At 32.2% G+C, this 25,027-nt stretch overlaps 4 protein-coding genes across 7 annotated transcripts; 2 read left to right on the forward strand and 2 right to left on the reverse strand.

The window, feature by feature from the left end:
* Positions 1 to 6,715: 6,715 nt before the first annotated feature.
* Positions 6,716 to 11,828, forward strand: LOC130980261 (O-fucosyltransferase 39). Of its 2 annotated transcripts, none has more exons than XM_057903940.1 (10): positions 6,716 to 7,188; positions 8,406 to 8,468; positions 8,563 to 8,641; positions 8,753 to 8,826; positions 8,919 to 9,007; positions 9,106 to 9,309; positions 9,527 to 9,794; positions 10,196 to 10,423; positions 10,585 to 10,782; positions 11,277 to 11,828. In XM_057903940.1, exons 1-10 carry the CDS (start codon positions 7,087 to 7,089, stop codon positions 11,487 to 11,489), a joined length of 1,518 nt encoding a protein of 505 aa, XP_057759923.1. In that variant the 5' UTR covers positions 6,716 to 7,086; the 3' UTR covers positions 11,490 to 11,828. The 2 variants fall into 2 exon arrangements, with proteins under 2 accessions (XP_057759923.1, XP_057759924.1); XM_057903941.1 differs by having other exon boundaries at positions 6,717 to 7,188; positions 8,756 to 8,826.
* A 930-nt stretch (positions 11,829 to 12,758) lies between these two features.
* LOC130980161 (mechanosensitive ion channel protein 2, chloroplastic) lies at positions 12,759 to 18,629 on the reverse strand. Of its 3 annotated transcripts, XM_057903803.1 has the most exons (14): positions 18,405 to 18,629; positions 17,614 to 17,824; positions 17,460 to 17,519; positions 16,674 to 16,837; positions 16,436 to 16,559; positions 16,247 to 16,344; positions 16,032 to 16,145; positions 15,701 to 15,761; positions 15,071 to 15,220; positions 14,882 to 14,992; positions 14,576 to 14,743; positions 14,364 to 14,477; positions 14,048 to 14,104; positions 12,759 to 13,920 (listed from the first exon to the last, which is right to left on the reverse strand). In XM_057903803.1, the coding sequence occupies exons 2-14, from the start codon at positions 17,686 to 17,688 to the stop codon at positions 13,138 to 13,140; spliced, it is 2,079 nt and encodes a 692-aa protein (XP_057759786.1). In that variant the 5' UTR covers positions 17,689 to 17,824; positions 18,405 to 18,629; the 3' UTR covers positions 12,759 to 13,137. The 3 variants fall into 3 exon arrangements, with proteins under 3 accessions (XP_057759786.1, XP_057759787.1, XP_057759788.1); XM_057903804.1 differs by lacking the exons at positions 16,674 to 16,837; positions 18,405 to 18,629 and having other exon boundaries at positions 17,614 to 17,823; XM_057903805.1 differs by lacking the exons at positions 17,460 to 17,519; positions 17,614 to 17,824; positions 18,405 to 18,629 and having other exon boundaries at positions 16,650 to 16,837.
* A 378-nt stretch (positions 18,630 to 19,007) lies between these two features.
* Positions 19,008 to 21,442, forward strand: LOC130979554 (uncharacterized). The gene is made up of 4 exons (XM_057903015.1): positions 19,008 to 19,210; positions 20,306 to 20,477; positions 20,844 to 20,960; positions 21,090 to 21,442. The coding sequence occupies exons 1-4, from the start codon at positions 19,095 to 19,097 to the stop codon at positions 21,201 to 21,203; spliced, it is 519 nt and encodes a 172-aa protein (XP_057758998.1). The 5' UTR covers positions 19,008 to 19,094; the 3' UTR covers positions 21,204 to 21,442.
* A 640-nt stretch (positions 21,443 to 22,082) lies between these two features.
* Positions 22,083 to 24,545, reverse strand: LOC130979408 (uncharacterized protein At4g38062-like). The gene has a single exon (XM_057902847.1). The coding sequence runs from the start codon at positions 24,543 to 24,545 to the stop codon at positions 22,083 to 22,085; it is 2,463 nt and encodes an 820-aa protein (XP_057758830.1).
* Positions 24,546 to 25,027: the final 482 nt, after the last annotated feature.

Here is a 25,027-nt window from a genome sequence, read left to right on the forward strand (position 1 = left end):
ATTTCATATATTTAATGTTTTCCTTTTGTTTTTTTTTGGTTTCCTTGACGAATTTTTTATTTTAATATAAAAAAGTGGAGAAAATTTTACGTTAATATTACAAAAAATAGAATTTTACAGTGTTATGGGAGTGTTGTTCTGTACAAATACAATACGCATAATACGTATTATATTGACAATACGTAACTTGTATATTTATAATATCCAGACTGTGTATTATAATTTAATATTAAAATAATATAATACGTAGTTTACGTATTGTAATTTAATATTAAAATAATACAATACGCAGTCTGTATATTGTCTTTATAAATTTAAAAAATATTAATTTGACAATTCACACTCTAACAAATTCTATAACTTTCAGAATTTTATAAAACACTATAATTTTTAATATTAAAAAATTACACCAATTTTTATCCAATATCTAAAAAAATTAACCAAGATTTCAAAGAAGATTATAAAGAAAAAACATTTAAGACATATATCAGTATCACAACTGCAAACAGAATATATATTTATATCTATATTATAAAATATATAACGAGAATTGAGAGGTTAGATGTATAATTTTCTTCTAAAAATTAATTTTATCATATCTGTATAATATATAATTTATGCAATATATAATGGGGATAGAGAGATTCGTTATATATATATATATATATAGAGTAAAGTACTAAATTGATCCTTTATGTTTGAATGTAATTTTAATTTGGTCCTTAAGATTTAAAGTGTCATATTTGAATCTAAAAAAGTTTTATTTAATTATCGTGAGATCAAAGTTAAATAATTAACGAAATGTCCTACATGATAGCAACACAAGAACAAGGTCAATAATTTGAAGAATAAATACAAGCTCCAGAGGCACAAAATCAATCGTGGATACATCAATACATTTATTTATCATTCTCGTTAGTTATATAAAAATTATTTTATTTAAATTGTAAGAAAAATAATAAATAAAAGTATTGATACATCCACGATTAATTTTGCACCTCTAGAACTTGTACTTATTCTCCAAATTATCGACATTGTTCTTATATTGTTGTCATGTAGGACATTTCATTAATTATTTAACTTTAACCGGACTACATTGAAACTAAATAAAACATTTTTAGATTCAAATAAAATACTTTAAACTTTAAGAACCAAAACAAAATTACGCCCAAACATAGCGGACCAATTTAGTACTTCATCCTATATATATATATATATATATATGTTTTCAAAAATATTTTTATTATATATAAATTATAAAAGATATTTCATTTTGTTATACTAAAACTTGAATTAAAGATATTTTATATATTTATATGTGACTATTATACATATTTAACTTATAAAAGAATAATTGATAGAGGTACACTATATATATATTCTCATAACTAAGATTGGGTCCTGGACAGAAGTGTAGATAGCCATAATATTTTGTTGGATACAGATTTGGTCATTCTATTTATTCTTCATTTAATAGGAAAAAAAAAAAGAAAGAAGAAAATCCGTCTATATATGAAGAGCTAGGTCCCCCAATAATTGAATTTTCTTCTTGTTATTCAATCAAAAAAGTGATTGCGAAAACAACGTTAACCTTCAAAAGTGACGAGATATACACAGAGACGTGTAAAAATTAAACTAAAAAGCACGAAATTATTCTTAACATGCTTTAATTTATACCGTACCATGTACTAATTAAGATAAGATAAGGTGTTAATAACCAAATTGCATTAATGTTAAATTTTCCTTAAACCGCAATTTATTGTATAATTATGAAACAGCAAGGTCAATTTAGTTCCGATAATTTTCTAATTCAACTAGACAACTGTCAACTAGTCATGCTTATTATTATTATTGTTGGAAGATCAATTTTGCATTTCACTCCAACTATATAATAAATGTGCCAACTTAGGTCTTAGGAGTTCAATAGTTCATACACATCTACTAATAAATAGTCAACTTATCATGTTGAAAATTCAGAACATTGGTACTCATACAATGTTAAATTAATCTACACGATATGTAAAATGCACGATTGTGTCAAATAATATAATTTGTATGGTAAATATCGTGCATTCATGTAACTTTTTTATTAGTTTAAGTTTTAAAATAAATAAATTTTTACGATATTTAATTTTTTTCATGTAAAACGGAGAATAAGATGTATAATTATTATTTATGTATATTTATTTATTAATAAACTTAAATTTTTGGGATAAATAATTTTATGACATATATTAACACAAGATGATTGACATAATTAATAAAATATTTACAAGTTAATCGATGCATTTTTTATATAAATGAAAAAATGGTACAAATTTATTTCTTTCTATAATATAATTATAATAAGAACAAGAACACTATTTTAGTGATTAATATGAAAATATTTATATACACATTTAAAATATCTGTCAATAAACACAATTTTTTAAGCATAGAATATATTCTAATATTGTTATAAAATTATTTATCTTACAATTTAATTTGATAGAAGAAGTATATGAATATTTATATATCTATTATATTTTTTTACATAAGATTTTTTTTTAAGTGTGTGAATTTTGCATTTCTTTAAGTTTTTCAATTTTATCTTATGTTAAAATTCTTTATTTTGGAGTCTCGAACTCTATATATATTTAAATCAAACCTAAGTAGAATCCAATCTAACAAACCTACTTACGTTTTTTCCTTAAATTGTTCTATTTTATTGAATAATAATATTGTTGATGCATGGCGAAAGATATTGACCATTATTTAGTATTTTTAATGCACAGAATACTGAAAATAGTATCTGGATCTATAACTTTCTCTTTCAGAACTCTCGAAATTGGACTTCCTTCTTTTTAAAGACTAAGCAATTTAATGACAACTAATTAAAAAAAAAAGTATAGATTATGGATGTTATTTTAAAATTTAAATGATATGGTCTATATTAAGAGTGTATATGGGTCGGATCATATTGGGTTTGGTTTAGTTTGGATTCGATTCAAAATATAGATGGAGTCTAATTTTTAGATCTTAACCTGATTTTAGACCAGATGAAAGTTACGCACTTTCGAGTTGGGTAAAAATCGGGTTTTTAGGATGTAAAAATCACCTAATCTCCAACCATTATTTCACAATTCACATAGTAAAATTCACTTAAAAAATATAACAAGAACCAACCCTTCTTTAAAATTAAAGTATAACCATAATCAATACTAATATTGTCTAATAACACCAAATATTTAAATCAATACAAATAACATAATATCATGTATTAGTCTAAAGTCTTATGCATTTTAAATACAAAACATTAACTTATAATCTTATAATGACTAATAACATAAAATATTAAGATTTATAGTATTTAAATTTCACATAAAAATAACCATCATCCATCACTAATAACACAAAATATTAATTGTATATGAAAATCGGTGGGCCGAGTTTGGATGACCCGAGCTATGGTTCGGACCCAACCCGAAGTAATGACCGGATCAATTTTTAAAATTCTTATTCGACTTTTGACCCAATAAAATTACACTAAATTAATCTCTAAAATACTTGAGACCGGATCGAGTCTTCAGGCCGCCCCATTTACACCCGTAACCTATATATATTGAGCAGCCTTATGCAACACGTCAATTTCAATAAAAATGAATTAAACATTTTTCTTACCCCGACAAATCAAAACAAAAACAATGCCAATTCAAAAAGAAAATCAAATATACAAGAAAAGAACGTAAGAAGCCAGAAACTTTTTTTTAGAAAGATTCTCTAGAAACATGATTCAGGAGGATTATTACAAACTTTTACAGAATGGTAAATAAATTTTAGTATTTTTTGTTCTCTAATAATTGAGTAAGTACATAAATTAGAACTAGAGTAACTTATTATTAGATATATAATGGTAGCTAAATATAGTATCCCCTTATAATGATTATTATTTTGATAATGTATATATATCTAGCTTTCATTATATTAGACCGTATATATTGTATCCAGTTTAGCCACATTATCAAAATTATAATCACAAGTGAACATTATTAACATTTTTGTAAACTGACAACTGTATTAAGAAACAATATATATTCGGCTATTCTTATGGAATAATGTTAAATTCCAACTGTATACAGTAACCTTTTCTAACACACCATTAATGCATTTTCTTTTTACTAATAATATTATGCATCACATGAGTTCTCACACGCTAAAACAAATCCCTTACATTAATATAGAAACTTCATTATATATATAGCTGAGTCACTTAATTATTCTTCAGTCCTTTAATTTTTTATTCACATTGAATTAGGTAGGTATGAAGACACACAGTACACTACTAAATTAATGTCTCAACTTAGAAATTAAACCATGCAACTGCGGGGGAAATAAAATAAAATATATTCATTTACTCGGTGTTAAAAAAATTAGTACAAAAATGAGAACTTTTTCTTTTTAATATTGTATTATTAGAGGAGAAATCTTTCATCATGAACCAAACTATGTGTTAAACACAATTATGGTTATTTACAAAACGTCAGTGACGTTTTGTATTTCTTCAATTAAAATAATAATTTTTTAACAAAACGTCAATGACGTTTTGTGTTTTAATAATTAAAATAATATTTTTTATTACAACTACTACCATAACTGTATAAAATACCAAAATAATTAAATATTTTTGTATTTCACATTAAAATTATTCATATATAAAAATTTTAGCCTTGAATCTAAAAATAGCATTTATAGTAGAAAAAAAAGAAATGATGAAGACTTGAGGGTCCAAATAAAGATTTTTTTCAGAAATAAAATAAAAAAATTTATATTTTCTCAAACATTAGTTTTTAATTTTAATTTTTTAAATATGTTTTTTTTAGAGTAAGTTGGTTGCACTCCGGCAAATTCTATAAAAATTCTATAAAAATTATAAAATTTGCCTTATTCTCTGGCGAACTCTTTTCAAATTTTTTGAATCCCATATTTTTAATCTATTATCATCATCTTTAAATAGTACATAGATCTACAAATAATATATAAGAATACATAAAAATATATAGACAACAAGCATGACTTTTTTAAGAATATTTTTTTTAATTATAAATTAAAAAAATAAATTATATTTAACAATGTCAACTATTATCATCGTCTCAAACGATATATAGATACACCGAATAAATCATATTTAACAAAAATCTTTTTAATTATAAATCATATTTCATTTTTTAAAAAAATTATTTCAAACAAAAAAGAAGAAGCAATCACATAAAAAGCCAAAGTTGACAGGATACTATTTATTTTTCCACTATAGAGGAAGGTGTCGGTGGTCACATTCACATAAAAAAAAGAAGAAGCAATTACATATATAAAGTGGCCATTGACCAATCAGAAGTCGCCATTTACACACACAAACGCATCAGAATTGAACACCTGTATGTGACTCTTGTGACTCATGATGTGAACCCACCCACTTTATATAATCTTCCAAAAAAAATTTACAAACCAAATTTTTAGTTAATCAATATTAAATTATTAATATTTACATTTAAAAAATTTGTTGATGTTAATTAAGAAAATTAATTACTTAACATTATTGATAGTATATTTTTTTTCTTCGTCTTCGTGATTCCCCCACTTTATGTTAAACGTAAAAATCCCTACTTTTGTACCCTTTCGCTTTGCCCTTTGGTTTTAGTCTTTTAGACATGACAATTTTTTTATTATTTTTTCCTCATACAATTTTTTATTTCTAATATTATGTTTCTTATAAATATTATTAGGATCTCGCTATGTGACTGACATGTAACTAATATGCACAAAAATTTATATATAATAATTCATGAATGCATATTTTTTGTCTGTATCTGAGGATTTTATATAATAGAAAGAATTAATATTTCACCTACATACATAAATTAATAGAATAAAAGGAATTTAACGTGTTGATTAATTGTTCATTACTATATATATTGTTGGCCTTGTAAATTTTTGTAAAAGATAACAACATGTGACCATTACTAATTTGAAGACGAATACAACATGATCACAGTTTGTAGTCCATATATATATAAAGAAATTAACTAATCAAGTATGATCTTTTTTATTATTGCAAAAAAATCTGATTTAAGAAGTTTCCTTAAACAAAAAAATCCTTTTAAAAATTTAACTAATTTTTCAATATATTTCGACAGTTCAATTTAAGAGTTTATTGTTGATTAATAAATTATTATATATACAAAAATAGAATTTAAATTTTTAATATTTATTTAAATAAAAAAATAAATTATTCGATCAATCTAAATTGATTAATTTTTTAATATATTTATTAGTAATAATTTGAATTTTGAACATATACCCTTATTTTCAGGAAATAAAATTTACAATATTACATAGAAATGTAATGATAAATGATGAAAAGAAATTACAAGTGCGTGTAATTGGGAGAGGGTGGTGTTGATAGGAAATGGATCATCTTCATTTTTTTATTGAAGAGAATAAAATATAATTTTTTATTTTTAATTTTATAAATGAAACAAAAAATAAATAAAAAAATAATAAATAATAAAATTAAACACTAAATATTATCTAATTTTTTTTATTGGAGAGGATCCACTTCCGTGTTGATAAGAACAGGAACCCCATCATCTCATCCTAACAATTATTATTTAATTCGGTGAGTGCGTCCAGGTGTCCATGTGACCCTCCTTTACTCTCTCTACTTCCCTTCCTTCCTTCCTTCAAACTTCAAAGCCATTCATTCACTTCATTTCATTTATTATTTTATTTTATTTTCACATACCATACACTATACACTGTATTCATAGTTATACTTATTTTTTTAATGTCTGTATTTAATAGTCCGTTGGATATATTATAAATAGGTGGGATCATTATGGTGAAGGGGTTTGCTTTCTCCTCCTTCTTCTTTCTTCTGTTTCTGTGCTCTTTATTATTAGTTTTCTAGTTAGTTACATTACATTACACCGTTTACCACACACCGTGTTTCTTCTTCTCTTTTTCTTCTTCTTCTTCTGGTGGTGGCGGTGCTGAAAACAGATTCTACAGTTTCCAGATCCGAGGTTCAACGAACCAACCTCTTCTCTGGCCATGGCAATGGAGCAGAACAACAATACTTCTCAGCCTCAGAAGGCTATGCTATTTGCACTTGCATTCTTACTCTCTCTCAACCATGCCTCTTCTATGTACACGGTCAGAGTTTTTTTTCTTTTATTTAAATTAGGCCTTAGCTAGTTAGCTTCATTTCACTTTTGTTTGTTATCTTTGATTTTTATTGTATAGTTTTAATTTTTTTTTTCGGTGGAACAGGTAGATTAGCGTTATAATTTTCTTTTGGTTATGCTATTTTTCTTTCTCAAGATTTTTATTACCGTTATATACTTTTTTTTTACTGGAAGATTCTGTGATGTTATTGTTATTATTATTATTGGTTTTCAGTTGTTGATGAGTGTCGGTGTAACTTGAGTTGCGCAAGAGTAAAGTTTCATTTTGGGGATTGAAGTTCAGTCACTTTTTATGTGTGTCTATTATTCTTATTTGTTATTTTTAGCCAATTGATGAGGCCATTAATTATGATTTTTTGGTTGTTACAAAATTGGAGCAAATCACGGCTCCTTGGTTAGCTTCTTTTTTATTTTTTATTTTTTGGACATGTATTGTTTGCCAAGTGTCTGTAATTTTTTGTTTTTCTAGCAAAAAAGAAAGGAGGAAATCCAAATTGAAAAATCTGGAAAAAAGAGAGAGAAAGAAACGATATAGCTAAGTATCATTTAGCTTAAGTTCTGATATTTGGACAGAAATGATAATGATAATGATAGTGGGGTAGTAGAGATGTATCTTCTTGTCTCAAGATGATTTTACAGAGACACTAGATACACGATCCTATTTGGTAAAGTAGCCATATAGAACTAGGCAAATTGCTTCTATGGCGGAGACAAAATTTTATCTATCTGTGTTTCTCCATATTTACTTGCCAAACACGTCTATTGTACCCCTCCTTTTTTTGAGTTCCAAAAATTAGCTAAAAAGTGTCTATTGACAGAAATATTTTGAAGTTATTTTGACCTTTATCCCCTTTTCCAAATATGATTGTGCATAGCAATGGGGAATGGAGGCTCTACTGGTTTTCAGTATACACCATTAATAGTGTTTATCGACTTCTAAGCCCTATGAGTGACTTAACATGAATAAGGTGTCAAGAAGGGTGGATTGTTTGCACTTTACTCTCATGATTATTGAACAAATATTTTTCCGTTCATGATTATTTTCATCACTAGTGTGATCATCATGTCAGAGGAACATTGTTGACATTATGCTTTCACTGTGCCTAGTTTTTTCTTTGGTTTGCGTATATCATTAATAATTAGATTATCTGATTGCCTTCTAACTTGCAACCTTGCTTCATGTAGGTCTATAATCCTATAAAACCTAGGCATTCGCGTCTTCTGAAGAGTGCTGTGCAACGCGAAACAGTAAGACTTAATTGAGCAACAAATGCATTTTCAAATGATTCTAACTGGATTATGTTATTGAAACATCTGTACTTGTTCTTTTCTCTCTGAATAGCCAACATCACAACTTTCTGAACTTTGGGCACCTTTGGAAAACCATGGATGGAAACCTTTTGTTGAATCTACAAAGCCAAGTAAGAGAAATTAGAATAAATTATTTTGTTGTTTGTTGCAAGTTTGAGAACATTTGATATGTCTACTAGTTTGTTTAATCTTTTTGTGGCTGGCTTTTTTATTGATTGAAGCAGCATTACCAGAAAAATCTGAGGGATATATCCAAGTATTTCTTGATGGCGGTTTGAACCAGCAGAGGATGGGGGTGGGTATTTAAAGTTTATTAACTACATCAGAAGCATTATCGTTTGTATGCATAATATTAGTTGTGCTAAGTATTCATTTATTTTTATGTAGATATGCGATGCAGTTGCTGTTGCAAAGATACTGAATGCAACTCTTGTGATCCCATACCTTGAAGTAAATCCTGTTTGGCGAGATTCCAGGTAAGTTTCGGACACCATAATTGCAATTTGTGCAATCTTTTTAACCCTATGGATTTTGCATGACGTGTAGCATTGAGGTTGCTTATTTTTCTCTGCAGCTCCTTCTCTGATATATTTGATGTGGATCACTTCATTGATGTATTGAAGGATGATATTTCCATAGTTAAAGAGCTCCCTGATGAGTACTCCTGGAGCACAAGGGAGTACTATTCCATCGCTATTCGAGAAACCAGAATCAAGGCTGCACCCGTGCATGCATCAGCCCACTGGTATCTCGAAAATGTTTTACCTGTTCTGCAGAGGTTTGTAACCACCTTAATCTGTTACTTTAATGCTAATTGTACACCTTGAATGTTCTGTATCAATTCTTTCATGCACATGTGATGCAATCATTATGGTATTTACCTCTTCTTGAAAATGAATTGATCCTTACTTCATGTTAGAGAAGTTTTCCATTTCTTGATGCCATTATTCTATGTTCTTTTTCAAATAATTTATAATTCTTTGTATTTCGTGCAGCTATGGTATTGCTGCAATCTCTCCATTTTCTCACCGTCTGAGTTATGACAACTTACCTATGGATATCCAGCACCTGCGCTGTAAAGTCAACTTTCAGGCTTTAGTCTTTGTTCCGCATATTAGAACACTCGGAGATGCCCTTATAAACCGTCTGCGATATCCTCAACAAGCTGATGGAGAAATGAGCCCCAACTACATCCGAGAAGTCACTGGTGCTGGTGCTAGTAATGCAGGCAAATTTGTTGTTCTTCACCTTCGTTTTGATAAGGTATTTCACTTTTTCATTTATTGATAATCTTAAAAATCTATACGAGATTGTAATGTGTGTCTCTATTTATTTTTTCTTTTATTTTGGTGGTACGACTATCTATTCATTATGAGAGTGCTTGAGTTGCATCCATTTGGTGGCACCTTATAATGCAAACATTGCTTATCATGGAAGAGGTAAATATTAAATTAAGAGGTAAATATGTCCAGATCATTAATTGTCTTATACACAAGTTAAAATCTAAATTAGCACACCTATGAGAATTTTGTAGTTCAGGTGCGCTTGGGTGGTTCCTTCACTATGTATCTCTTTTTTCGTTTGTTACAGTGGATTTGTTTGTAAACTTGAAGTTTAGCTATGTAATATATATACATTTTTTTCTGGTTCTCTTTTTTCGGCAGGATATGGCAGCTCATTCAGCCTGTGATTTTGGTGGCGGAAAAGCTGAAAAGTTGGCCCTTGCAAAGTATAGACAGGTCATGTGGCAAGGAAGGGTGGTTAATTCCCAATTTACCGACGAGGAGTTGAGGGGTCAGGGCCGCTGCCCGATGACTCCAGAAGAGATTGGTTTACTACTAGCAGCTCTGGGATTCGACAACAGCACTCGCGTCTATCTTGCCTCGCACAAGGTTTTTTAATCATGTTGCTTAGTTTGAAGCTTGAAAGACTTGTCTGCTGCTTCTTAGTTTGACACTTGAAAGACTTGTCTGCAAGTGATTGTCATCTTCTATAATTAGGAAGATGATTCCATTTTCATCAATTTTAAGAAATAGTAGTGATGATTTTCCAGGTTTATGGTGGAGAAGCAAGGATTTCAACTTTGAGGCAATTGTTTCCACTGATGGAAGACAAGAAGAGCCTTACTTCACCTGAGGAGAGGACCCTGATAAAGGGAAAAGCTTCTGTATTAGCTGCACTTGATTACTATATCGGCGTGCACAGTGACATTTTCATTTCCGCTTCTCCAGGAAATATGCACAATGCAATGGTGAGTTGCACTATTTTTATGTTTACCTACATTATTTTTCAATTTATGTTCTATCATATGTCTTGAAGTCTCTTCAATGCTATGCTATTTCTTCCAACCTAACTGGTATTGAATAATAATGATGGAATGATATATATACATCATGTGGGCCTAGTGAAAGTTTGAAGGGTCATATCATAATGAAGTTCCCTGTTGGCCAAGGCAAAGAATTGAAATATCTTGATTTCTTAAAAATAAACATTAGGGAAATTTCAATTATTCCATCCTACTTAACAATTATTGAATTGGACAAACTGCTACATTACAAAATCAATGTATTTGGATACAATTCCAGATACATTTATTTGAGAATTCGGATTAACTTTTGTTCTGAAATTTAAAATTAAATGTCATCACTTGTACTTGGTATGAATAAATAGCAATGCTGTCTATCTAAAGACAGTGGAATTGAATTGGATCATAACTAATGATCAATATTTTGGATGATGATATAGGTTGGACATAGAACCTATTTGAACCTAAAGACCATAAGGCCAAACATGGCATTGATGGGGCAGCTTTTCCTCAATAAAACCATGGAATGGCCAGAATTTCAGCAATCAGTGATTGAAGGTCACGAAAATAGACAAGGGCAACTCAGGCTAAGAAGGCCAAAACAGTCAATATACACATATCCTGCACCAGATTGCATGTGCCAAGCTCAGTAGTAGTATATATATATATATAATAGTTAATATTACTATAATTACCATAAATATTGTTCACGGATGAGTAGTCACTAGCCACTAGCCAGTGTATTTTTATATAGGTTTTCAGTGTCCCTATTATTTGACATTTTGTATCTGGTGAAATAAAAGCATGTCCACCCTCTCTCCTCTTTTCCTCTATCTCCTATTCATGAGTTTGTTACCATGTTCTTCGTAAGAGTGCTTGATAGTTGTATTTGTGTGAGTTATGTACTTTTGAGATGATAGCATTCTTAGCAAGAGCAATATTTATATTGTTGTTTATGATTCAATAACATGATCCATATTGTTGTTGACAAATGAGTTCCCCTGAATTAGATTATTCTTCAGCTATGGTAATTTCATTCAATTAAAACTAAAAGAGGAGGTCTACAAGACTACAAGAAATATGGTCAAATTGTCAAATTGTAAATTGGCATCAATCCATTAATGTGGCAGAAGGAAAATAAAGATTAGAACATGAGACACATGAAGACAGATTGGTTTGTATCATTGCAAGAGGGGAATATGACAATGATCTCTTTCTATGCACTATGATAGCTGTAAAGTTGCTGTGTCCCCATCTTTGACTAATACAACATTCACAGATAAATTGGAGGGCCCTCCTAATTGCAATATTCGGTGAACTTGAATGAATCATATAATATATTGGTCACCAATATGTATGTCTTTTCATATTCTATTGAGTCATAACACCACAGAAATTAAGCATATGATAACAAAAAATGCTCTTGCTAGATCTCACTTGATGCACTTCCGGAAATGACCGTTTGTGCAATATGTAGCGAAGAAATTGTTTATAATTCAATGTATGATGATCACTAAATTTGTTGAGTTTTACCCCTAAACGGAAATACTTGTTAAGCATATAAAAATTGGTGTGTTTGTTTGTTTGTTTATATTTTGAGTTTCGATTTTGCTAGGTAGACAATGACTTTTGTGAACAATATGAACAATGAGTTGTAAATTTGGTCCAATCGAGTAAAAAAAACATTCCATCCCTAAACTATTTCATCCCGCTAAAGTCTTAATTTTTCTTTTTTTACTCTATTGTTCATATTATTTAAAATTCTCGTTGTTTTTCTATACTTTCCTTTGCCGTTTATATAAAGATGTTTGATTATGTGTGCTCATAAAATATGCATTAAGCAACTCCCAAGCAAGTCAATTTAATAGTAAGTGCAATTCCGTACCACACCCATGGACATGAAGATATTGAGATTTGAAAAGATTGATTACATTCTTCCATGTTCAGTTAATTTATTTCTTTAGGCAATCTTGCCAATTCGATAAAAATAGCTCATAGTGCTCATTAGCTATTGTGAGGCATAAATTACATGAAAAGCTAGTGGTTACTAATTTGGGAGTACGTTATTTTTCAAAAGATTTTTCCTTTTTTTGATTTTTTTTTTCTTTTTGTAAGAACATCTAACAGATAATCCAAGGGAAGGTGATGACGACATGTACATAGGTGGTTGTGGGGTGAGTTTCAGGTTCAAAAGTTGAGTGTTTACTAACACTAACAACACTCAGCCTTAAAACAAGGTGGTTAAAACTCATTGATCACAATGGATATTAGATAACTAGAAACCCCCACTTGGAAGTACAACTATAAATTTTTCTTGTCATTTCCATCCCCGCCCTTTGGAGATCCATTTCCACCATGGGAAGCAGCCATTTCCTTTGCCTCTCTAGTTGCGGAAGTCTCAATACCCTCCTCAATAGGAAGGGTCCTCTTTGATCCCTCCAATGCAACACCAAGTACTATATTCTCTTCAAGAACAGGCCTTGATGCTGGAGAAAGGGCAGGAGGAGGTTGTGTAGCCAGTTTCCTTTCCCCTTGTTGCTTTGTTGGTGTACTCGTAGGAACTCCACCGGCTTTATCGACATTGCCTGTTCCCGAGGAGGAAACTACACTCTCGGATTCAATATTAGGCTTGATGTTTTTAACAGCCTGACCCTTGGAATCTGGTTTTATCGGCTTGTTCTCACCCACTTCAGGATCAGGCTTGGGTGTCAACACAGTCTTGGCATTTCCGTTTGTGTTAGAATTAGATGTAGCGACTTTGGCATCCACCTCAGAGTCATCTTGTATTCCTGATGAACCAACCTTCGTTTCAAGTCTGGTTTGCACAGTTGCCTTGTTATCTTGATCTCCAGCTGCTCGTGCTGATCGGACTTTTGCTTTATCATCTGCACTGACCTTGTTAGGTGACTCAATCATTAATAATGGACGGTTAGATACAGTTCCGGCACCACTAATTGGGGAATCTGAGTATGGTATGTTGTCCAATTCAGCATCACTGTATATTTTCTGCAGGGTGCGAACTGGTGTTGCAAGACGGGCTCTGTGATGACCAATAACTCTAAGAAGATCCAACAGTATAGCTTCCTAATCACAGAATTAAAAGTTGGAAGATCAACATTCTTTCTTCTGGTAAATAGAAAATCAGTTAAATCCTAGAGCAATATCACGAAAATTATACGGCACATTGTAGATAAACAAGGCATGTTATTACCTTAACACATAAATATTCTTCAAAATGTGAGGTCTTGACGAAACATGACACCAATATCTGAAAATCATGGAAAAAGAAATGTATTATATCATTGAAAATAAATATCCTAGGCATCTGATCGTAAAATGTTTACAATGTAATCTCAAACTAATCTTCTATATGAAGAAAACCAAAGTCAGAAAAATACACCAAAAACTGCAACAAATAATTTTTTGCAATAATTTTGTATATAATTATGGTACCATGACTATAGTTAGCAATTTATTGGAAAACAGAACCACCAATTTGCAATATAATTTAAGCACTTTATACAAACCAAAAGGGCCTGATTTTCAGGATTTATATTGTCAAGGAACACCCTCCTGTGCAACCTCTGCTGCTCAACTTGAGGATTTTTCGCTAGTACTTTTCGCATATCGGCAACAATATTCTGCAGAAGAACTAATTCATTTAGCACAGGGAGACATCACAAAATCCTATGTAGCAAAATAAACCCAGTTGGATAGAAACTGCATAACTACTGCTCACATTAATCTTTTTTACATCCAAATGACTAATGGCTAAATGGGTTTTGATTCGCCAATGTGTTTTCTGAGTGAGGTTTCGCACAACATTCACTGTGAATTTGTGGTTTGGAATGTGCACAGCTTCACCATCTTCACCTCTTACAATAGTAGGTGACCACCAGCCAACATGCTGCATAAACAGAAAAAATCAGTGGCAAAAAGAGCCTCAAAGATATCCCAAAACACAAACAGTATACAATATTTTGTAATTTCCTTTTATATATATATTTACCACAGTCAATACTTAAGAATGTGTAATTTGACCCACCTCAACGGTACCAGAAACTTCATATCCTTCAATCTTCGTTTGAATCCACTCATTAATCACAAAAGGACGAGTTGCATGGATCATCGCACTTGAAAGGAAATTTGTAAATATCTAAAACGCACAACATTTTATGTCAATGTGCGCCAAAATATAATGTAATCAAAAGATCAGAAGCACAACAGTTCCCACCTCACGACCGGCAAGAGTCAACAAAACTGTCCCAAGACCTCCAGCAGTAACCCATCTCTGTGTAGAGAAGCCTAGCAATTCCATGAACAGTGAAAAAGCTGCAATCCATACGGCCGAATAGACAGCTTTTCCCGCAAATTGGAATCCCATCTGGTAGAAACAGGAAATTTATTATATACACTAGAAATTGAGCCGCAACTAATATGTTACTAATAACCAACAAATCACCACAATCTGGCTTTTTAGTTTTTAACAATCAACGTCAACAAATTTAAGTTGCAAGCAGCCTAGTTTTCATTATCATATCATTTAAATACATGTACACAGCCAGAATGAATTCTTTTAACCAAATCAATTAACATAGAAAAGACATACTGGAATTGTGAATTGCTATCAATGTGTAAAACAAACTGAGAGAGAGCAAGGATGCTGAATGCTAAATATAATAGAACATGGTATAGCAGGGAAAACGTATTCCCCAACTACGGGAAACCAAGCTTCAACGGTCAGTATATTAAATTTATGAAGTTGACAGGTAATAATTGGAAACTAGATGGTAGTTTTTAGATTTTCAAACTTCAAACAAGACTAACATGGTAGTATCCTTCACAGAACACAAAGAATACATACATTTCTCGTCTCACTTGGATCAGTGCTCTCAGATAAGAATTTCTGCGTTTGCTGAATCACACTGCATATTGAACAATTAGTTTTATCAAAGCAAAACTTAGTAAACAGATTATTTTGAAAAAAAAAATCACATTGAGGAACTCAAGCTGACAACAATGATATCTTGGAAAACATACAGTTTAATAGTCCAATAGAGAAAACCCCAATGGGCATAAGCAGTTAAGCACAAGTTATTTCAACTGGAAGTGATTAGGTGCATTATTAAGTGAATAGTGATTAATTTGTTCAGCAGTGTTAATAGATCATGACAAAAGCAAGGGAATTGGCATACCTTGATAGACAATAGGCAAAGGCCAGAACAGTTGACAATGATCTTACAAAATGCAGAAGCCGTTCCTTAATAACCTGGCTAGTTTCTGTAGGTAGAATTACTGGTTCCAATGCTCTAAAATTAAATAAATATTCACTATGCAGAAAATTGATGCATATAGAAAGATATAAAGTATTCATCTTCTGATAAATTTTAATGTGCCATAACAACGAAACCTGCAAAAGAGTATTGCTCCAGTCCATAAAAGTAATGGTCGAAGGTAAGAAGTTACTATATAATGTGTTTTACTTTTCTTCCAACTATTATCACTCCTCTGCAAAATAAAGAAAGCAAATTAGACTTGCATACTAATAGCCCTGAATCAGTTAATATAAACATGAAGAATAGAATAACTGCAGTGTAACCTGGAAAAGCAATTTCCTTATCTGACATGCTAATGGACCAACACCCCATGTTGCAAAAATGATAATGGCAACTGAAGGCATCAACTTTAATATTACAGGATTACTATGTATCTGATTAATAGACCTGCAGAAAAGAAGGGGGAAAAAATTGTAATTGCAGACCAACACCAAAAGGAGTAAGCTAATAAAAGAGAACTCAAATACATACACTTACTAGGCTAAAAACCACAAAATTTACCTTGCCAACAACGTAGCAGCCACCTTAACAACAGGTAGCTCACTTGGTTGGCTTGGTACTAGAAGAGAATGGCACGTAAATGGGCGAGACTTGTAAGATAATGTATATGTTGGCCTGTTTATGTGATGAAATTGTCGAATCCCCGAGCTATCCAGTTTCATGAACTAGAATAGAAGATTATCTCAGAGAACTCTCTAATGAATAGTAAATGCCAAACAATTTCATTAATGTTGAAAAGGAATCATTTTCATCTCATCATCTTTTTTAAACATTAAATCATAGGCAAATCCATGTAGACAAGAAGCATATTTTCCCTTGACAATGAGGAGAAATTCTTACTTACTCCATAGAGAAAATCTTTTTTTCCTCCACACCATTCATCTACCTTTTATTCTTGTTTCTCTTGTTTTTTTTCTCTCTCTTACTTTTCAAATTTAATGAATAAGATCACACCATAGATTAATAATTTATTAGTCATGGAATATATAAGAATGTCTAAAAAATGAGTCATTTCCTTAAGTCCAAAGCATATCCATTAAATTTTATGTAACACAGATTCCACTGGTATTGAACCAGAAATTATTTTCCAAGAGAAAGAAATGATACAAGATAATAAATAAAGTAAAATCAAAAGTAAATAGTACTATTAAATCCGTGATCACATGTTAAACAAAACGGTATAGTATGTATGTCATAGTAAATTTTCATAACAATGCTATGCAAAAATCTTTCACATCAATTACACATTATCAGCAAGTTAACACAACAAATATTTTAAGAGCATACCGAAAGAAGATATGATGGGCCTGTATTCAGTAAATGTAGCTTGCTTCTTCCCACAACCGACTGTACACCATAAAGTGGTATCAAGGTGAGAGCAGAGGCAAAAACAATTAAGTGTACACAACAACCAAAAAGAAACGTAAGAGAATTCTTGTACCGGATGTTTATGGCGGCCTGGTTTCCTGCAAAGTCCCAGTCCATGGGTCAGCTGCAGAGAACCGGGAAGGGCCATTCTTGTATCAAAATGGATAGCCAAGAAGGCCTCACTAGTAACCAAAGATCAATGAAATTCAACTTCTATAGTATTGCTGACTTTGACACAATTCGATACTGTCTCAAAACAGATAAAGTGTCTGCTACTCAGCTTCCTGTAGTTAAACTGATATTAGTTGTGTGAGCAATGAAATATTAAGGATATTATATCAAATATTTAAATTTTCTGTGCATCAAATCCACCAGTAGATTTCTAGAATGACTAAAACCAGCTCTTGAAGGGAAACATCATAAAACCCATACAAGAAACCTACATCTCCTATTCCCTCTAAAATCTATTAGAGATTGAAGTGCAAAATTATTGGCCACAAATCAACCAATTCACTTACTCTTCAAATTCCTTTTCACTGCTTCCTTAGCATCACCATCTAACTAGGCACAATAGAGCCAAAACCCTAGCAGCTAAACATTTAAATACCACTGCTTTCTTAACCACCAAATGCAACAGTTTCATATACCCAATATATGTGTGTTGGAAAAAGACAAATCCCCCTGTGTAAATCTATGTCAACACAGCAGCATGAGAATCAAAAGTCAAAACCACCAAATTAGGGGATAAAACTATATACATGAAATTGCGAGCGTGCAATCAAACTTAAAATTAAGTTGGGGATATTGAGATACATGTCAAAATTCAAAAAGATTCAAAATTTGGAAAGCTTGGATTATGGCAACCTTTTGATGAAGAAGGAGAAGAAGCAGCAGAAGCAGCTAGGTCAGGTGACAAGGTTTATTCCGCTAAAAACTCGAAAAAGTAAGAATCTTTCGAACGATTTTGGTGTGGCTTCTTCTTCTTGTTCAGCTTCTACGAGGCGCAACGCAAGCGAAAGAAGTTTTTTCATTTCTTTTTTGTTTTTGTCATCGGTGATTTTGGGGTGGACCCGACCGAAAGTCTTCGTTTGTGTGCCAGAAGAATTGTTGCTTCTAGCCACCATTTCTGTTCCACGTGTCCTTCTCCAACAAGCACTCCTTCCCCACCAATGATTTTATCGTCTCTTTTTTGTTTGTTTTTGGATAAAGTTTTTAGTTTACTATTTTCAGGAGTTTATGAAAATATTTACAGATCACTTTTTTAAAAAAAAAGTATTTTTCAGAAAATTTGATAAAATAATTAAATTTATAATTTTTATTTCTTGTAAATTTTATTATTTTAAAATAAAAATAATGTTATTTATATGTGTATATAATATTTTATAAAAGTAATTTACAAATTACTATTTTTAATTATGAATTGTTAATATAAAATAAAATAAACCAATATTTAATAAATTGTGCATACAACTTTTTTCGTAATAAAATGTAGGAGGTTGTCACAAATTTCTCGCGAGTGGAGATTTTTGTCCAACAGAAGAACGTGCAGTGTCGATGGCGGAAGAGGAGGCCAAGGTGAAGAACGAAGCTTTGCAAATAATTTCAAGTTTCGAGAACCTTCCACGGCTCGTCGTCTTCGATCTCGATTACACGCTTTGGCCCTTCTACTGGTTAGTACCTTTCGTTTTGTAATTCCTTTCCACAAATGCTTTCCCTTAAATTTCTCTACTTTCTAGTTTTCACGTGCTTTGGGTCTTTTGATAATCTGCAAAGTCTTTTTTTTTTTCTTTTCTGCATGTGCTGGTGTCAATTGAAACCGGTAGTGTGAACTGTGAACAAAGCTTGAGACCCTCTGTTTTTCGTTTTATATTATATATATGATATGATATTGATATGAGGAAGTTGGTGTTTAGTTTGGGGAATTGTTACTAGCTTACTTTAGCTATGATTGTTTTGATGCATTAAAATAGGTCATTTTCTGATTCTGAGAGGAAAAAGAGTTTAATTTTGATATGGTTAAAAGGAAAAAGGTACAATGAAATCTTTTCTTTTGGAGGACTATTAAGCAGCGGTTGCTAAAGTAGTTACTTTTGCTGATCTGATAATAAAATATTGGATTTCTCTGCTGAATGCTTTGCAAAGGGACAAGGGATGAGCAAAATGAAATAATTAGATAGAACTGTTACATCTGATGAATCTTTCTATTGATATTGGTGATGTTTACAAGTGCGTATTACTTATCCTTTCCTCTATCTTAGTCTTATTTTTCGTGCTTTTGAAGCCATGGTTTTGGCAAAAGCTACAAAGAGAGTAGGTTTTATGAAAATTATCTTTGGTTCTTTTTCAAATAGAAAACTAAACATGCTACTAATCTGTATTGTTAATTGAATATAACTTCCTCTGCCTCATGAGCTGGTTCTGTCGGTTATGACTGGTTTTGATTGGATGGTTTTTAATCTTTCTGATGGAAATGCTAACTTTCGTTAATCACACTAACATTTTTATATCACCTAAATTTGTTATTTGCTTGATGGGTTGCGTTAGAAGATCTCTAATTTGTTGATAGTGTTTTGTTGCTCATTTGTTGTCTTGATAATTTTGTTTCGTGTATCTTAAATGAGTAACATTATTCAAAATGTATTAACAATTGGAACCATTGAATATCAAAGATAGACATTTCTTGGGTTATATAGTTTTTCCCTTTTCTTTTTGGGTCCGTCGTAGCTATTGACTTGTTAATATATGCCCTTCTGGTATTTTGGCAGTGAGTGCTACTATGAAGATGACATGCCATATCTGTTTCCACAAGCTAGAGGCATACTATATGCACTTAAGGAAAAGGGAATCGATATGGCAATTGCTTCTAGATCTCCAACTGCAAAGATAGCAAAAACATTTCTTAATAGGTTGGGCATCCACTCCATGTTTGTGGCACAGGTTTGCGACTATTAAGCTGCTCTTTGTCCCATCTTTTACCTTTATGTGGATCCTAGATCCCTTCCTATCTCTGGCTGTGTTTGAAGATCATCTAAGGACACAAAATACAGAGAAATTGTAAGATATAAGATTGTTTTGAGAAGAAAACAGCTATAGAGACAAGCAAAATATCTCTGTCCCAAGACATATTTTCTCTGTGTTTGCTATCCACTAAAAATATATGGATATTGGAGACAGGGCTTTTCCATCTCTATCGTCTTAATGTCTCTGTATTTTCTGTCTTATGACCGTTACGATTTGTTGTTATTTTTTAATATAGCATTTCATGTGTTTAGTTTTAGATGGTTGAGACTCTGATTTTTGCAGGAAATTTTTTCCAGTTGGACTCATAAAACAGACCATTTCCAGAGAATCCACAGGAAAACTGGGATTCCATACAATTCAATGCTATTCTTTGATGACGAGGATAGGAACATTGTAGGGGTAAAGTTGTCGTTCATCCTATTTTCTGTGTTTCTGTTAACCTGTTTCTAGAAACGTTTATATATTTATTTAGAACTCCAGGAACTTTATATTCATGAAATATTTGTGATCAATATGTTGTACAAGCAGGTGTCCAAAATGGGTGTGACAAGCATTCTGGTTGACAATGGAGTAAACCTTACAGCTTTAAGGAAAGGATTATCAGAGTTTTCTCAGAACTCAGGCTCATCAAGCAGTAGCTAGCATACTGTCTTTATAAGTTAACATTAGAGCATAAGGGATGGTTCTCAATGGAAAAAGCAAGGTTCAATTCATTGGACCAGTATGTAAACATCCAACACCACTTATTATTGAACATAATTTGTTTCATGGAATATTTATCAATACATCTGTTACATTTGAATGTGGCCCATTTTGTCAACACCTCTCAGTTCTCAATGTAAGAATATACTATATTAACAAATATTACCAAGGTTTAGACATGCTTTCGAGCTCTTTAAGCACTAATAAAGATTCTTGCAGATCATGCACTAAAATGATCTTCATATAATCATATCAACATCAACATTCTAACTTGCATGAGTCAAATACTATTCTTTAATTTGTCAATTATGTTTGGCTAAGTCTACTAATATAAGATTGTAAAACTTTAATTTACCAAAATTCATATGATTTGTTGAACAAGTTACTGTTGTTTATTTATTTAAATTAAAAATTAGAATATTTAGTGTTTGATGAAATGGGTTTTCTTAAGTTCTGAAATTACATTAAAAGAAAATATTAAGAGACCTTTACTTGAAATCAAAATCAAAACTTGTAAATGAAATGTTCTATCTAGAAATAGAATACCTGTAACTTCAGATGGGATATGTACATTGCAGAGATGCTTTTAAATCTGTAGAAGGCTATTCATAAGAACATAAATTATAAGAACAAAATTTATGTACATAAAAGGTATAAAAAAAGGATTTCTTATGAAAAGAATTTGTGAAAGAATTGTATTGACAAGCAACACATATGGGTACAGAAAACTTTCCATATACAATATACAATCTAAACAAACTTTCAACCTTCAAACAGCATCATTGCAATTTTACCTATAGCAACTAGCTATTCAGATCCTTAGATATTAGAAATTATTTCAGGTTCCTTTATCCCTGTTGGATGGTGCAACTTCATGTTCTCTTTTACCAGAAGTGCATCATCTCCCTTTCTATCATTCTCAAAAGACTGCACTATGCTTCTCAACATTTCTATTAGTTTTGTGTCTTTAATAAGGGTGCACTCATCACACAATTTACCACTCAATCCAAGAACAAATGCCAACAAAATTTCCTTCTCTGATGACAAAATTGTAGAATTTTCTTGCAAGTTTCTATTCTCCAATGCAAGCTGTTCTGTTTGGCTGCAATTTTCCTCCTGCAATTCCAGTTTCTGTTCTATGCAACGAATATATCCCTGGAGTTCTGCTATCATCAACTTCTTCTCTTCAACTTCCAGCGCAGCTAGAACCTCTGCTGCCGTGATCCTTGCGCAAGCTTCTCTGAGCAGCTTAATTTCGGCTTGTTCATTGGCAAGATGGAGAGAAAAAGATGTCGACCAGCTACTGCACTCGTCTTCCATAGGATTCTCTTGCTCAAGCTCTTTGCCTTGAGCCATCAAAGCAACCTCTTCCCTGGGAATAGAAAAAGATGTAAACGTGCTACTGAACTCCTCATCCATAGGAATCTCTCTCTCAAGCTCTTTGGCTTGAGCCATCAAAGCAACCTCTTCATGGGCAAGCTGCGAAGAAAAACGTGTCAATGAGCTACTGCACTCATCTTCTATAGGATTCTCCTTCTCAAATGCTTTGTCTTCCATGGGATTCTCTTCCTCGAGCTCTTTGGCTTGAGCCATCAAAGCAACCTCTTCACTCGCAAGCTGCGAAGAAAAAGATTGTTCCTCAAGCTCTTTGGCTTCAGCCATCAAAGCAACCTTATTTTGTACATCCTCAAAATTCGAGTCCTCCTCTTCTATGCTATCTGCTTTCAAGCGGACAAAGTGTTCCTGCAGATACTCTATGCTTCTTGTTTTCTGTTCTACTTGAGAAGCCAAGCTATCTCTCTCTTGTTTAAGGGTTTCACTAAATTCTACTTGTGCAAGGAGCGAACTTTCGAGCTCCTTACGAATTACAAAATTTTCATCAAGATCAGTCTTCAAACGTTCAGCAAATGACTTCCACATTTGCAACTCATACTCTATTTCGGTTATTTCGCATAATGTTTGGTCCGATTCGTTTATTACCATGTCCCAAGCATCGAGTAAATCCAGCATATCCCTGTGCCTATCAATTTCACTTGGCTCTAAGTTCTGCAAATCTAAAGGGAGAGCACAAGAATCAACTTGCCTCGTTAAACATGCTGTTCTGTCACATTCTCCATTTTTCATTTCAAACTGCTTCATCAATTGATGTAACTTGTCTTCTCCACTCTGGTTTACTACTTCCATTTCATGGCCCTCTCTGAAAGGCTTCCATTTAGCATCATAAATTCCACTTTTCAACACTATCAGCGTCACAGATAGCTCCTCATTCAGCATCATCATCTCAATACTAAAAGAATAAGAACCTTCCAATTCCATCTTGAGATCTTCAACCTCTGCAATTTTATATATCAACTGAGACCGGTAGTTTGTTATGGCCCGCGTCGAACGTTCTAGCTGAAAGTTCCATTCAGCTTGTCTAGCCTTAAACTTTGAAACACACTCTCTATGAATCTCTTCCAAAATTTTAAGCTCGGACCGCAGCTTCGACAGAGAATATTGTCCTGCTTCTTGAACTTGATCATCCTGAATTTCTCTAAGGGACGTTTGCAATCTCGGATTCTCTTGCTCTTGCTCTTGCTCTTGCTTCTTTTCATTATGGCGCTTTCTTCGAATTTCTTCAGCAGAAGCGAGGGCTTGTTTGCATATATGTAACTGATTTTGCAGATCCTCTGAGATTTTCATCCGAGACTCTAACTTGCCCTGCAAGGAAGAGATTTCGTAGAGCAATCTAGCTTTTTCCAACTCCCAACCTTTCATAGTTGAATTGAACTCTCCTTTAAGTTGTTCATGAACCCCCTGTAGATGTTTAAATCGTTCTTCCACGTCATCACTTTCTTGGCCCCCGGTTTTCTTGTTTGAAGCCTCAAGACACCATTCTAGGGTTTCAATCTCTTGTTTGAACACATTAAGCTGCAATTCTTGATTCTCCAGCTTCACATTAGCCTTCTCTAATTCCAACGCCAACTGTCTCTTCTCATCTTCCCAATTTCTACGCCGGTTGTCGAATTCGGCCCGGAGCTTCTCGTTTTCGGCGCTTAGATCTTTGATGATAGACTCCTTGGAGCTCAAATCTTGCTTGAAATCCTTGATTTCGCTTTCCTTCTGAAGAATCTCAAGGTCCATTTCCTCGATTTTGAGCTTTGCTTCTCGTATTTCGTTGACTTTTTCATTGTGCGATCTCTTCAAGTTATCAAGTGAATCCGTCTTTCCTGTTAGTTCTTCAACAAGTCTTTCGATTTCAACGTTTGCTTCATCCAAATCCTTGAATGCCTTTTGATTCATTCAGCCTCTTCAATTTCTAATCACAACAAATATTCAAAACAAACAAAAGAGGTGCAAATTATGAAACACAATTTCAACCCTAATTTCCTATCAATTTCGTTATACGCATCAAATTGAACGATAAAATTACGTACATTTTCAAAATGTTACGTTCTTATAAGAATGCAACCATGCATTTCAATATATATTTCTATGCAACATTAAACAATACGATAATATTATCATCATGAAAACACGATTGGAATTAAAAAAATGTGAAACCCAGAAACTGACCTAAGTCGGAGGAGCAAGGACGTGTTTGGGTGTGGAATAATGAAAAATAGTGTTTTACATGAACATGCATGATTATACGCACTACTACGCTACGTACGTGCATGATAAGATAATCAAAGATTAACCAATAATAGACACTAAGATCCTGGACCAACCGTTTGCCTAAATCACAAACTCAATAGTTAGTTCATTATATCAAATTACGAATT

The sequence above is a fragment of the Arachis stenosperma genome, chromosome 5 (genome assembly GCF_014773155.1).
Source record: "Arachis stenosperma cultivar V10309 chromosome 5, arast.V10309.gnm1.PFL2, whole genome shotgun sequence".
Classification (NCBI taxonomy): Eukaryota; Viridiplantae; Streptophyta; class Magnoliopsida; order Fabales; family Fabaceae; genus Arachis; species Arachis stenosperma.